The sequence below is a fragment of the Capra hircus genome, chromosome 3 (assembly GCF_001704415.2).
Source record: "Capra hircus breed San Clemente chromosome 3, ASM170441v1, whole genome shotgun sequence".
Lineage (NCBI taxonomy): Eukaryota > Metazoa > Chordata > Mammalia > Artiodactyla > Bovidae > Capra > Capra hircus.
This window is the reverse complement of record NC_030810.1, coordinates 26,757,061-26,773,287: the sequence shown is the minus strand read 5'-3', so window position 1 is coordinate 26,773,287 and position 16,227 is coordinate 26,757,061. Positions and strand designations below refer to the sequence as shown.

At 37.9% G+C, this 16,227-nt stretch overlaps 1 protein-coding gene across 3 annotated transcripts in view; it reads right to left on the bottom strand.

Annotated features, from left to right (window-relative positions):
* ZFYVE9 (zinc finger FYVE-type containing 9) overlaps positions 1-16,227 on the bottom strand; it is a 186,261-nt gene that overhangs the window by 29,575 nt on the left and 140,459 nt on the right. For all 3 annotated transcript variants that reach the window (XM_018044123.1, XM_018044125.1, XM_018044130.1), the window contains one exon: positions 6,569-6,673. In XM_018044123.1, coding sequence (XP_017899612.1) covers positions 6,569-6,673 — 105 coding nt within the window. The remainder of the gene's footprint in view (positions 1-6,568; positions 6,674-16,227) is intronic.

The window sequence follows — 16,227 nt, the reverse complement described above, 5'->3', positions numbered from 1 at the left end:
ATATCATGCCTACTTCATTGTTGAACATAAGTATGTGGGTTTATTTCTGAGCTCTCTATTTGATTCCACTGATCTTTATCTCTTTCTGTGCCAGTACCATTCTATTTTGATGACTGCAGCTTTGTACTAAAGTCAAAAAGTATTATGCCTCTAGCTTTGTCCTTTTTTTTTTTTTCCTCAAGATTGGATGACATCTCAAGGTCTTTTGTGATTCCATATAAGATTTAGGATTATTTTTTCTAGTTCTGTGAAAAATGTCATGGGTATTTTGATAAGAATTGCATTAGATCTATAGATTGCTTTTGGTAGTATGGCTTTTAGCAGTATTAATTCTGCTAATCCATAAATCTGGAATATCTTTCTATTCCTTGGTATCATCTTCAATTTTCATCATCAATGTTTTATGGTTTTAAGAGTACTGATCTTTATATCCTTGGTTAAATTTATTCCTGGGCATTTTATTTTAGGTGTTTTAATCTATACGTTGATAGGTTATCTTTTTTTTAATACCTTAAGGATTTTGTGCACTGTCTTGGGAACTGAACTGTTTGAATGAGAAGTCTACAGTCATTCTTATACCCATTGCTCAGTATATAAAGAGGATTTTTTTTTCTCTAGTTGCCTTTAAGATTCTTCTCTTTACCTCTGGTGTTAAGCAATTTGATGATGATGATTATAATGTTTCTTAATGTAATACTTTTCATCCTGCAGCTGGAGTTCATTGAACTTTTTTTAAAATTTAAATTTATTTATTTTAACTGGAGGCTAATTACTTTACAATATTGTATTGGTTTTACCATACATCAACATGAATCCACCATGGGTATACACGTGTTCCCAATCCTGAACCCCTCTCCCACCTCCCTCCCCTCACTGAACTTCTTGAATTTATATGATTATCAGTTCAGTTCAGTCGCTCAGTCGTGTCCGACTCTTTGTGACCCCATGAATCGCAGCATGCCAGTCCTCCCTGTTCATCACCAATTCCCAGAGTCTACCCAAACCCATGTCCATTGAGTTGGTGATTTACAAAATTTTTCATCACTGATTCTTCAAATATCTTTTCTGTCAACCCACTTTTCCACTCTTTTGGGGACTTCAATTACAGAGTTAAGCCATCCATTTCTCACATCTCAATGATATTCCATTCATTTCATTTTCCAGGCTTTTATCTTTGTGTTTCATCTTGGATGGTTCTGTTTTTAAGTTTATTAATTTTTTCCAGCAGTGTCTGATCTGCCATTAATCTCATCCAGTGTATTTTTCATCTCATTGTCATTTTTGTTTCTTAAAGTTTGATTTGGGTTTTTATATTTTCCATGTTTCACCTTAAAATGTACAGGCCCTTATCTTGTTGAAGTTTTATTTTAAGCTTGTTAGGTAGGATCAGAGCAGACTAAATTTATGGACAACTTTGATCACTAGAAATTATTTGTCCCTTTCTTACTCTAGATGGTAAGAATATAAATTATTCCTGGACCTTTGAGAAGTGTTCTAGCTGCTCTTCTCCAGTGTTTTTCTCATATACATGCATTGATTAGTAGTCAGCTGAAGACCCAATACGAACCTCTTACAGATATCCAGAGTTCTTTTATTTCCATAATCTGTCTTGTAAATTCTAGCCATCATGGCCTCCCTACATTCTCTTCAACTCAGGGAGCCTCTAGACCTCTAGGATAGGGTTAAGTTCCCTCTAACTGCACTATGGCCTGGAAACTAACTCCAGACAGTAAGGTAGGTTAATCACAGGGCTCACCTTCTCTATCCCATTGTTCTTAGGTTTTTGCTTTTTCCCCTCACATATTTTGTCATGAAGTTTAGCTATTTAAGGTAGACTGTTATGTTAGTGTGTGCAAGTGCTGCTATAAAAAAATAGCAGCTTAAACAAGTGGTGATGGCTTTAAGTGGTGGCTTAAACAATAGAAATTTATTGTCTCACAGTGCTGGAGGCTAGAAATCCCAAATCAAGACGTCAATGGCATTGGTTCCATTTGAGGATTGCAAAAGGAAAGATTTGTTTCAGAACTCTCTCCTGACTTGTAGACAGTCATCTTCTCCTTATGCCTCTTCCTGTCATCTTCTCTTTATACATGTCTAGGTCCAAATTTCCCCTTCTTAGATGGTAAAGAATCCACCTGCAGTATGGGAGACCTGGGTTTGATCCCTGGGTTGGGAAGATCCCCTAGAGGAGGACATGGCAACCCACTCCAGTATTCTTGCCTGGAGAATCCCCATGGACAGAGGAGCCTAGCAGGCTACAGTTCATGGGGTCGCAAAGAGTCAGACATGACTGAGTGACTAAACACACAGGTCATACTGGATTAGGGCTTTAGCTCTGTAAAGACCCTAAAACCAGCCCTACAATCAGGCATAATAATTAAACTGATGTTTATGAAAATCAGTTTAGGATAGTGTTTAAGAACAGGGACACTGAAATTAGTGCATGGGTTTGTTTCTAGCTCCAACACTTGCTGCTTCCCTGGTGGCTCAGAGGGTAAAGTGTCTGCCTACAATGTGGGAGACCTGAGTTCAATCCCTGGGTTGGGAAGATCTCTGGAGAAGGAAATGGCAACCCACTTCAGTACTCTTGCCTGGAAATCCCATGGACAGAGGAGCCTGGTAGGCTACAGTCCATGGGGTCGCAAAGAGTCGGACACGACTGAGCGACTTCACTTTCACTTTCCAACACTTGCTAGCTCTGTGCCCTAATTCCCTTACCTAACAAGGGACTTACCCTACTCATTTCATAGAGATAGCATGAAGATATATATATGTTTAGAATAGTACCTGATACATAATATATCCTCAATAGATATTACTTAACACAATGATCAAAGTAATATCTCATAAGAACTTTACCTAGACCAACAGAGTTCTTGAATAGCCTTGATGAAGGAGATTAGAAAATTTATATACAGTGACTACTTCATTTATTAAAATTACTACTTCAGAAATACTACCTTCTAGCTTTCTAAGCTTAAAGTCTTTCATTATATGGAAAAAAATGTTGTCTGACATTTCAGTAAACAAAGCATGCTGCCTGTCATTCTGGTAAACAATGAATGTTGCCTGCCATCAATTCATCACCACTATAGCCACCATCAACAGTCCATGATAAGAGGGTATCAGGATGGAGAAAGACAGGATACTGGCCCTAGATGGCTCACATGCATATCTAAGGAATAATTTTAGTGAACTCTGACTCTTGCATCTTTCCATACTTAGAAAGAACCAAAATCATCAACCTGAGATATCTGGATTTTTTACACTTGTTTACACTTTACAGTAATCTTTTGATGTTCAACTACATGTTTTTTTCCAGCAAAAATTCCTACATGTCCTGGCACCTCCTCCCTTACCTCTTTGGAACAGTCCCTCAGAGGTATCTGAGAGGCTGTCTCCTGGGCTGTATTCTCAATAAGGCCACTTAACAAAACATAATTATCATCTTTTATGTTGTGTTTGTTTTTTTCAGTTGACACTTAGAAGTTCCCCTCTCTCTATAATTTACACATAACCTGCCAAAACTCAGTTTTCTAAAATTTTACTTTGGTTAAGTCATGTTTTTGCTTTAAAACCTATAAAATCTCTTTTACAAGTTATCATATTAGAAGCAAAAGGCAAGGTAGAAAAGGAAAGATATATCCAACTGAATACAGAGTGTAGAGAATAGTTAGGATTAAAAAAAAGGGGGGGCTTCTTAAGTGAACAATGCAAAAAAACAGAGGAAAACAATAGAATGGGAAAGTCTAGAGATCTCCCCAAGAAAACTGGAGATATCATGGGAACATTTCATGCTAGGATGGGCACAATAAAGGACAGAAACATTAAGGACCTAAGAGAAGCAGAAGAGATTAAGAAAAGGTGGCAAGAATATACAGAAGAACTATATTTAAAAAAGGTCTTAATGATGAGATAATCATATTGGTGTGGTCACTCACCTAGACCCATACATCTTGGAGTGTGAAGTCAAGTAGGCCTTAGGAAACATTATTACAAACAAAACTAGTGGAGGTGATGGAATTTCACCTGAGCTATTTCAAATCGTAAAAGATGATGCTGTGAAAGTATGTCAGTAAATCTGGAAAACTCACCAGTGCCCACAAGACTGGAAAAGGTCAGTTTTCACTCCAATCCCAAAGAAGGGCAATGACAAAGGATGTTCAAACTACCATACAATTTTACTCACTTCACATGATAGCAAGATAATGCTCAAAATCCTTCAAGCTAGGCGTCAGCAGTATGTGAACCAAGAAATTTCAGATATACAAGCTAGATTTAGAAAAAACAGAGGAAGCAGAAATCAAATTGCCAACATCCATTATATTACAGAGAAAGCAAGGGAATTCCAGAAAAACATCTACTTCTGCTTCATTAACTACAAGAAAGCCTTTGACTGTGTGGATCACAATAACATGTGGAAAATTCTTAAAGAGATGGGAATACCAGACTACTTTACCTGCCTCCCAAGAAACCTGTATGCAGGTCAAGAAGCAACAGTTAGAACTGGACACGGAACAACACACTGCTTCAAAATTGAGAAAGGTTGTATATTGCCACCCTGCTTATTTAACTTCTATGCAAAGTATACCATGGGAAATGCCAGGATGGATGACTCACAAGCTGGAATCAAGACTGCTGGGAGAAATGTCAACAACCTTACATATGCAGATGATACTACTTTAATGGCAGAAAGTGAAAAGGAACTAAAGAACCTTCTTGAGGGTGAAAGGGGAAAGTGAAAAAGCTGAACATAGGAGCCTGGTGGGCCACAGTCCATGGGGTCACAAAAGAGTCAGATACAACTTACCGCTAAACAACAACAACATACAATGAAATACTGTGTATGAAATTACTTTTCCAACTAGTAGACACAGCTGTCCAAGATCATAAGAAATAAAATTACACTGAGTTAAAAAAAAAAACTGAATTAGAAGAGAAGTGAGTCTGCTAAATCAAGTATGGAAAATAAGTGATATACAATTGGTAAACTTTACTGAAAATTAAATACAATAAATTACAAGAAATACAGTTACTGCTTTCGAACAAAAATTTTTGAAACTTCACAACCATAAAGTTAGGAGGCGGAATTCAAATAAAGACAGATAATATGAATGGAAGTTGTCATGAATGTCCTTAGTCAAGTATTGAAATAATTATGAGGGCCTCATAGCTTTTGCGGGCTTCTTGGTTTGCTCAGTGGTCAAGAATCCTCCTGTCAATGCAGGAGATGCAGGTTCAATCCCTGGGTCGGAAGATCCTCTGGACAAGGAAATGGCAACTCACTTTAGTATCCCTGCCTGGGAAATCCCATGGACAGAGGAGCCTGGCAGGCTACAGTTCATGACGTTGCAAAGAGTCGGACACCACTGAGCAGCTAAAAAACAACAACATGGCTTGTACTTCATATCACAGAATATATTTAATAGATATCTGTGAAATAGATAATAACACTTTAATGAGAAATAAAGCAAGTTTTCAAAGCATAGTTTAAAAAACTATTTAGGGTACAAATTACATACAAATAGTTCTCTTTAAAAATTTGACTCTACATATTTTGGTATAGTTTCAAGGTAGGACTATCCAACAGCTAATTGTACTCAGAAAAAATTAAGCACTCTTTCTCACTACTATTTTCTAGTGTCCTGAAAAAAGCCATTAGACAGAAAGCCTGGGGTAAATGTTTTCTTCAAATATGTCTTTCCCACATAATAATACTGAGCCCTAAGCTTATAAGTCCAGTAACACATCTCTGTGATTTTAAGTGTGTATCAAGTACAAAAATAATGTTTTCTGAATGTACAAACAACTAAGTGAATACATGGCAGAATGGGAAAGGAAAAAAGAAAGGAAGAAGGGAAAGTAAGAGAAGGAAGGAAGAAATTATTTTATACCCAAAATAGTACAAGAAGTAATTGGGGAGTTACTACCCTGCCTAATAAAACAACAAATTTTAACATATCAAACTAAGTTTTAAAATTCCTCTTTTAAATCACAGTGGTTACTATTCTACACTTCAGAATTGATTTTAAGAAATTTTAAAATTCAAGTAGTACTTCACTTGGCAAATAGGCAAGAACAGTGCTTACATAATTCTGTTAATATATGTGTAGTATGCACAATTTCATTTTAGTCACAAAATACAGCTTAATTCAAGATGCAATCATTTGCTTTCAAAATTTTACTTAAAAATCATTTTGGGACTTACACAGGTGAGCTATGCTTAAACATTAAGGGTAGTTAATAATATATACTTACCAAAAGAGGGAAAAATCAAAAGATTCCACCACTAATATTATAAAGTTAATTTTATACCTCCATCAAAATGCAAACCTGCTACTGATCGTCAGCACTAAAAGGTCAAAAAACAACAAATGACGCAACCAAAAACTAAGTATGACAAATTTAACATCTTCCTTTCTGTTATGAAATTCTCTATCACTGATCTAATTCATATAATATTATGAACTGATTTCACTGTCCATAAATTAACATTTTACATGCAATCATGTATTTTTCATCTCCATTTGTAGTGTTCAATTATGAAAAAAATCACAGTAAATCTTACCTCATTGTATCTGTTGCTGGGAATTTTGATGCTGGTTTTCCGAACTTCCATATCAACCACCAAACCTTGAACTACTGGCAATGTATACTGGTAATTTCTAAAGTCCTGGGCAAAAGCAGATTGAAGTGGAATAAAGAATTCATCAATGGCAGGATCTGATTAACAGTAATAAAATTAGAACAAAGGAAAAGAATGCCAAAATTAAATACTTTTGAATTAAATAAATTAATTTATTCATTTAAATAATAAGAAAATGCATGATGAAAGCTCCACTGTGTGTATTCTAGCTCTCCAGTTAGTCTGCAAACTCTCACAAGGAAGCAGATTAAAGAGTTTCATATACCATTATATACAATATTAAACAAGTATTTAAATGTTTATCTTGCTTTATCAGCACCTGACATTTTCTGTATTTATTTGTTAACTGTCTCCTCCCTATGAGGTAAGCTCCAAGTAGAGCAGAGATGATCACTTGCTTTGTTCTTGTTATATCCTAAATGCCTGGAACATGCTGGGAACTCAGTGAACATTTATACACTAAAACACACACATACACCACATCCAGTGAAGCAAAGTGAGCTCAAGTGGCAGCAGTTCAGGTCACAGTGACAACACACAGCTAGATTTCACAGGGTCCTGTCCGTCACAAGGACCTTGACCTTTACTTTGAGAAGGCTTTCGACCTACCGTAATAGATCTCTCTCTCTCCTCTGTAAAGAACAGATGGAAAAGGACCAAGAATAGAAGAAAGGAGATCAGATAAACACAATAAAAATAATCCAAGCAAGAGACAGTGATAACTTGAACCAAGATTTTAACAGTTCAAAAGGCAGTCAGAAGTTATCAGATTCTAGATATATTTAAAGGGAAAACAGACAATATTTGCCCTTAGGTTGGATGTGGAATGTGAAAAAAAAAAAAAAGAGTTGATGATCCTGAACTGTTTGGCTTGGGCAAGTAGAAGACAGGAACTGCCACCAACTAAGATACAGAATATGATGGGAAGGGGAAAGTGGCAGGTCAGAAGAATGCAGGAAAAGAACTGAGAAAGAATGGTGTCCTGGAAACTAAGAGTAGGAAATGCATAGATGCTAGTAAGTTGTTAAACGGAACTGTGTGAAAACTCTCTTTCGATTGCTTCTATTCATTCAGGGAAATTGGGGTTATGTCATCAGCTGAAACTGAGGAAGGGAGAGGCAGCACAGGAAATTTGACAAGAAATCAGGAACAAAAAGTCACATGGGGAGTTAGGAATGTATTAGGGACCAGGAAAGATTGCTGGGTAGGTTCAAGAGCTTCCTTAATGGCACTGGTCATGAATCTAAAATGAGACCCATGGGTATGCTGCTCTGTCTGTCTTCACTCATATTTAACTTGGATGGAAGTTAAGAACGAAGAAAGAGTCAGATCTGCACTGGTAAAATCAACTGACTTTTCAGGTATGACCTAAATCTAATCCCTTACGACTATAGAATGGAAGTGACAAGTAGATTCAAGGGATTAGATCTGATAGACAGAGTGCCTGAAGAACTATGGACGGAGGTTCATGACATCATACAGGAGGCAGACTAAGACCATCCCCAAGAAAAAGAAATGCAAAAAGGCAAAATGGTTGTCTGAGGAGCCCTCACAAATACCTGAGAAAAGAAGAGAAGCTAAAGGAAAAAGAGAAAAGGAAAGGTATAACCATCTGAAAGCAGAGTTCCAAAGAACAGCAAGGAGAGATAAGCAAGCCTTCCTCAGTGACCAAGCCAAAAAAAAAAAAAAAGAGGAAGACAATAAAATGGGAAAGTCTAGAGATCTCTTCAAGAAAATTAGAGATACCAAGGGAACATTTCATGCAAAGATGGGCACAATAAAGGGCAGAAACAGTATGGACTGAACAGAAGCAGAAGATATTAAGAAGAGGTGGCAAGAATACACTGAAGAACTATACACAAAAGATCTTCACGATCCAGATAACCATGATGGTGTGATCACTCACCTAGAGCCAGACATCCTGGAACGTGAAGTCAAGTGGACCTTAGGAAGCATCACTATGAACAAAGCTAGTGGAGGTGATGGAATTCCAGTTGAGCTATTTCAAATCCTGAAAGATGATGCTGTGAAAGTGCTGCACTCAATAACTGACTGGAAAGGTCAGTTTTCATTCCAAAGAAAGACAATGCCAAAGAATGCTCACTTCACAATTGCACTCATCTCACACGCTAGCACAGTAATGCTCAAAATTCTCCAAGAAAGGCTTCAACAGTACCTGAACCGTGAACTTCCAGATGTTCAGGCTGGATTTAGAAAAGGCAGAGGAACCAGAGATCAAATGGCCAACATCCGCTGGATCATTGAAAAAGCAAGAGAGTTCCAGAAAAACATCTATTTCTGCTTTACTGATTACGTCAAAACACTGACTGTGTGGATCACAACAAACTGTGGAAAATTCTGAAAGAGATGGGAATACCAGACCACCTGACCTGCCTCCTGAGAAATCTGTATGCAGGTCAAGAAGCAACAGTTAGAACTGAATGTGGAACATCAGACTGATTCCAAATCGGGAAAGGAGTACATCAAGGCTGCATATTGTCACCCTGCTTATTTAACTTACATGTAGAGTACATCAGGCGAAATGCCGGAGTGGATGAAGCACAAGCAGGAATCAAGATTGCCGGGAGAAATATCAATAACCTCAGAAATGCAGGTGACACCACCTTTATGGCAGAAAGCAAGGAAGAACTAAAGAGCCTCTTGATGAAAAGTGAAAGAGGAGAGTGAAAAAGTTGGCTTAAAACTCAACATTCAGAAAACTAAGATCATGTCATCCAGTCCCATCACTTCATGGCAAGTAGATGGGGAAACAATGGAAACAGCAACAGACTATTTTTTGGGGCTCCAAAATCACTGCAGATGGTGACTGCAGCCATGAAGACGCTTGCTCCTTAGAATAAAACCTATGACCAACATAGACAGCATATTAAAAAGCAGAGATATTACTTTGCTGACAAATGCCCATCTAGTCAAATTATGGTTTTTTCCAGTAGTCATTATGGATGTGAGAGCTGGACCATAAAGAAAGCTGAACACTGAAGAATTGATGCTTTTGAACTATGGTGTTGGAGAAGACTCTTGAGAATCCTTCGGACTACAAGGAGATTCAACCAGTCAATCCTAAAGGAAATCAGTCCTGAATATTCATGGAAGGACTGATGCTGAAGCTGAAACTCCAATACTTTGGCCAACTGATGTGAAGAACTGACTCACTGGGAAAGACCCTGATGCTAGGAAAGACTGAAGGTGTGAGAAGAAGGGGACGACAGAGGATGAGATGGTTGGACGGTATCACCAACTCTGTGGACATGAGCTGAGCAAGCTCCGGGAGTTGGTGATAGACAGGGAAGCCTGGCGTGCTGCAGTCATGGGGTCGCAAAGAGTTGGACATGACTGAGCGACTGAACTGACTGAAAGGTGCTAAGGCAAGTAAATGACAAGTGATACTGAAATGACTGGACATGCAAATGGGGGAAAAAAGAACTTCAAGGAATGCCTCACAAACAAAAATTAACTAAAAATGGATCACAAACCTATATATAAAACATACAACCATAAACTTTTGAAGAAAGCATAGGGGAAAATGTTTGTGACTTAAGTTTTATTCAATAAATTCTTAGATATGATATAAACAGAATGCTTCATAAAAAATTAACAAACTGGACTTCAACAAAATTAAAAACTTTGGTTCTGTTAATGACATTATTTTTAAAAATGAAAAGATGATCTACAGACTTGAGAGTGCACTGGGATAACCCAGACGGATGGTGTGGGGAGGGAGGTGGAGGGAGTTTAGGATTGGGAACACGTGTACACCCGTGGCAGGTTCATGGTCATGTATGGCAAACCTAATACAATATCGTAAAGTAAACAAGAAATAAATACATAATTTTTTTAAAAAAAGAAAAAAATAAAAATAAAACCACAAAAAAAAGAGAAAATATTTTAAAATGATACAAATCTACCAAAGGACTTACATTCAGAATACATGAAATACTCTCAAAATTCAATAATAAGAAAACAAAACCCATATCTTTTAAATGGGCAAAAATTTGAACATTCATTAGAGACATAAAGGAGACAAAATAAGCAAATAAAAAGATGCTCTAAATCACTCATCATTGGAAACATAAAAATTAAAATCACAAAAATTAAAACCATTAGATTTCTATTAGAATGGCAAAAATTAAAAATAAAGGAGGAACAAGTGTTGACAAAAAAAAAAACACTGCAGGCATTTTGGAAAACAATTTTACAGTTCCTTACAATGTTAAATCCTGACAGCTCAGTTGGTTAAGAATCCACCTGAAATGCAGGAGACCCCGGTTCGATCCCTGGGTTGGGAAGAACCCTGGAGAAGGGATAGGCTAACCACTCCAGTATTCTTGCTCTTCTCTTGTGGCTCAGCTGGAAAAGAATCCGCCTGCAATGCAGGAGACCTGGGTTCAATCCCTGGGTTGGGAAGATTCCCTGGAGGAGGGAAAGGCTATCCACTCCAGTATTCTGGCCTGGAAAATTCCATGGACTATACAGTCCATGGAGTCACAAAGAGTTGAACACGACTGACCGACTTTCACTTTCATAATGTTAAACATACAATATGGCTCAACTCTCCCACACCTAGATAAATGAAAACTAAACATTCACACAGAGTTTAATACATGAATGTTTATATTTATAGCAGTTTTATTCAGTTGCAAGAAACTAGAAACCCAGATATCCATCAACAGGTGAATGAATAAACTATAGTTCACACATACAATACAACCCTGGCTCAGCAATAAAAATCAATCATCTATTGATAATTGAAGGTTACCAGAGTATCCCACAGCTAAATATGCCTCTTGTTAATCAGTCTTTGGCCAGTCTAATTTAGATGACCTCAGCCAAGAACCTGAGATGAATGGAAAAGAAAGATTTTATTTCCTTCCCAACAATACATATAACATAGATTAATCTCAAATGCATTAAGATAAGTAAAAGAAGCCAGACTGAGAAGGATACATTCTGTATAATTTCCCTTACAGGACAGTCTGAAAAAACTAAAACTACAGGGACAAAGAATCAATGATTACCAGACATTAGAAGTGCACCAGCAACTTCCCTTTCACTTTCCACTTTCATGCATTGGAGAAGGAAATGGCAACCCACTCCAGTGTTCTTGCCTGGAGAATCCCAGGGACGGAGGAGCCTGGTGAGCTGCCGTCTATGGGGTCACACAGAGTCGGACATGACTGACGTGACTTGGCAGCAGCAGCAGCAAATATTCCGGAGTGACAGAACTGTTCTGTACTTCAATTGTGAGAGTGGTACATGTGTGAAAACTCTTGGAAATGTACTCCAAAAAAGGTGGCTTTTACCATACATAAAATTTTTTTAAGTTTTAAAGAAAGAGGTAGATTTAAGCAGGGTTTACATTTTGCCAGGCTACCACAACACACAGTAAAAGAGAAAAAGGAACTAGAATTATGTAAAAAAGTGATTTGATGATGAAACTACGGAATCAAAATATACAAAAACAGAAAAGTAACAGGAGTGAGAAATAGTGAAAAGGTTTATTGAAATCAATAGACTTCAGGATCCTGATAATCTAGAGAGAAAGTGATGATGTAGAGTGAGATGCTTCAGGAGATAATTCAACAAATGTTTGTATAAATGAAACGATAGAGACCACAGAAACCTTAGGCTGCTGTTGCTAGATTGCAGGACAAATATCTCCTTTTCATTCCAAAATAGATTACAACCTGAAAGAAAAACTATCCTCAGAAAAATGAGACTAAAACTAAAATTACCAAGGAAGGACAAAGGGGTGGGGGCTGGAGTAGAAGAATATAGAGAGATATTATATATTAAAATATAACTTAGAAATTTTCATTTCTGCCCAAGGTGGAGGAAAGGAGACTAGATTACCCTCATGTCTTAAACAACCAAAGACCACACAAAACACATGGAACAATGATTTTTAAGAGAGCGATTTCAGGTAACCAAGGATAGTGATCCTTGAGAGACTGGAAACAAACAAGATGAGCTCTGTGACTGCCCAGGTTATGCTCCAGGAGAGCTTCCAAACTCAGATGCAGGAAAGGGGAACCCCGGCAGAGGCTGGCAGATTTCCTGAGGAGAAAACTGAAAAATGAGAAAAATGAAGGTAGTTAGTTGACAGGACAGAGAGGAGAAAACTGCAGACAGGACTCCGAAGGTTTGCAGAAGGTCACATCCAGTATTTAGCAGTGCTCTCATTAGCTAATAAGTGTGAGGTAACCTGAGGCCAGTGAAAAAAATGCCTGAAGTGATTACTGGGAGCATTACCTGATACACAGGTCTGGGAATAATGCCTATTCCCAAAATCCAGATAGAAAGACATCTTGGACATTCATGGGCATTGAGTAGAGTCTTACTGTATAATAAAGAATTTGGCTGACCTTTGCCCCTGGTTCCTGGGACATAGCTTCTAAACCCTTGGAATTTCCTGAGTGATACGAGTGCCCTTGTCATTCCTGGTGGGGCCTATGTCTACTGCATTTGACAGTCCGTGTCAACTTGATGATATTCAGGCTAACAAGGTGACTCAAGGTGGTAGCTGGTCATTTCAGAAACATCAACCACATGATGAGAGATTGGGGCTTTGAGGTACACGATACCGGCCTGACTTTTGGGGAATGCTGAAGTGGGGCTGAAGATTGAGTTCAATCACATAGCCAATGATTCAATCAATCAGGAATAGTAAGGAATCGCCAATAAAAACTCAAGACACAAAAGTTAGTTGTTTGGAACCCTCCCAGACCCTGCACTATGTGTCTCTTCTATTGGCTGCTCCTGATTTATATCTCCACTGTTATAATAAAACTCCTAAGTACAGTTGGCTCTTGAATAACATGGGGGTTAGGAGAGTCAACCCCTGCACAGTCAAAAATCCATGTATAACATTACACTCAGCTCTCTGAACTGCAGTTCTGTAATCTGCAGATTCTAGTAACCATGGATTGTGTAGTACAAATTTACTGGGGGAAAAAAATCCAAATAAGTGGATCTGAGCAGTTCAAACCCATGTTGTTCAAGGGTCAACTGCACAGTACTTTGCTGAGTTCTGTGAATCATTCTAGTGAATCATCAAACCTGACGGGTTAGTGGGATCTCCCACATTTGTATCTAGTTAGTGCCAACTGTAGGAGGTCTGGGGACCCTTGAACTTACAGCTAGCACCTGAAGTAATGGCAGTCTTATGAAGAACTGTGTCCTTAATCTGTGAAGTTTAGCTTAATTCCAAATAATGTCCAAAGCCACTAAAAATCACTGTGACTATTGTTTCAGTCGCTAAGTAATGTCCGACCCTTGAGACCTGACAGACTGTAGCCCACTAGGCTCCTCTGTCCATGCGATTTCCCAGGCAAGAACACTGGAGTAGGTTGTTGTTTTGTTCTCCAGGGGATCTTCCTGACCCAGGATTGAACCTGTGTCTCTTGCACTGGTAACTGGACCCTTCACTACTGAGCCGCCAGGGAAGCCCTCTTCCACTTACAATGGCAACCATATATTTTCCACTATTTTATTCTCAGCCCTATAGTTGGAATAGGTATTCACATTACAACTGTTTTTTCTGTACTCTGAGCCAGTTAATTTTAACATAATTCAAGATTGAATTGATAGACTACTTTGTTCAGTGTTTAGAGAAGCTAATAATTACATTTCAAAACAAATTTCATAGTACTACTTTCAACATATGATAATTAATGATTTGGCTAGAATATTGAGAAAAATGTAATGATCCGATCCACCCTAAATTCAATAAATTCTATAAAGCAAGTTTTCTTTAAATCTAGAAGCTTGTTCTCCCAAGTGTTTGCATCTAAGAGCACTGGCTGAGAATCTAAGGAGTATGTAGCAGAAAGAGCAAGGAGGATGGAGTAGGAAGATGCAAACCCTGGCTTTACAGTTTGCTATACAATTTCTAAGCTTAGGTTGCTGAATCTTTAAAATGTAAATAATATGCATCCCTACTAACTTGTAGAACTATTGTGGTGGCAAAATAATATAAAGCATTTTGAGTTACAAAGAATCATAAAAATGTTAGATACTATTTGCAGAATCTCATCGTAAATAGTGAAATAACAGCTATATGTCCTACTGGTGATTGCTTAAAAGTTTCTTTGTCATGGCTAAAGGACAGAAAGTATCTGAGCATAATTATATAGTTTATTAGAAAAATGGCTGTATGTTTAAAGTATTTGTCTATTGATGTCACTATCTGCTCTTGTTTCTCAATATTTCTACTCAATTTGTGGGGGAAAAAATGCTTCTTACATTCTCATTCCAGATATCATACAAATTGCTGTAGAGAGAAACAAAGAAAGGCAAGATGGAAAGCATATTTCTCATTAGAAAAAAATGCAAACCAGAAGGCAATAGAGTAAATCTTTAAAATTCTCAAAGAATAGAACTGTCGGCCTAGAATTCTACATCCGGCAAAAGTGTCTTCTTTCAAATACAAAGGACTTTGTAAGAAACACAGATGCTAAAAGAATTCATTACCAGTCAATCCACACTATAAGAAACATTAGAGGAAATCTTTCAGGGAGGAGGACACCAGATGGAAATGCAGATTTACACAAAGGAATGGAGAACACTGCAAATGGCAGCTACATGAGTAGACCTATAAGAACCTTTCTCACGGTTTAAATCTTTAAAAGATAACTGGAACTATAACTACAATTCCATGACAGAGTAATAAATCAAGTCCCCCAAAAGCAATAAAGTTAGATAAATCTATTTAAAAAAGAAAACAAAAACCCAACCATTTCAGCGCCCTTGACTCAGGCTAAAAGCACACAATACGCTGAGATGTGCTCATTCAGGAAAATCACTGAACTTCAAGGAAGAAGAACAGAGTTGAGTCTGTGATCTTCTTGCCTGGAGCTGCCCCTAACTTTGCCCGGTAGTTCAACCAAGGCAAGGTAGTTTGTGAAAACAGTAAGTTTTGCTTCTTGTAGAATCTTGCTTGATTTGGAGTGTCTCAGTCAAAGTGGTAATCTCAGCAACTAGTGAAAGAAGACCAGCGGCTCTGTTACCCAGAGGCTGCTAATCTATTTGGAGCAAGTAATAAGCAGGCAGACTGGCCCGAAATGTAACAAGGAGTTCTGGGAGTGAGACAGCCACAGGGAATTTCATAAATTCTCCACATACATACCCAGGACTGACCTTGGTCTGTGACCTTAGTGGGCCCAAGCCACCTAATCCTTGGTCAGCAGGGTCAGAGGCTATGCATGTGCCAAGGAGACATGAGAGTGTCCAGTGGAAAATAAAGGAATAACATTTGAATCCCAGTCCACAGATCAAGAAAGTATAGATGCCTTATTGCCTTGAGGTATGTGAATACAATCTCTGATCAGTCTTTGGCTAAACTGTAAGCTACATGGACACCGGAGAAATCTCTAGGATGCCAGGCTTAAAATTAAAACAAGATATAATGCTCGGTGCATTAAGTATGCACTACTGCTCACAATATTCCTGCAAGGTCACTTAGTAAGTGTATAGCCAAGAGCCAGAATCCAGTACTATTTCATTCCAAAGCTCCAAGTACTTTCCAAAGAATATACATGCTCTGTTCTTTTAACGTAAATCTT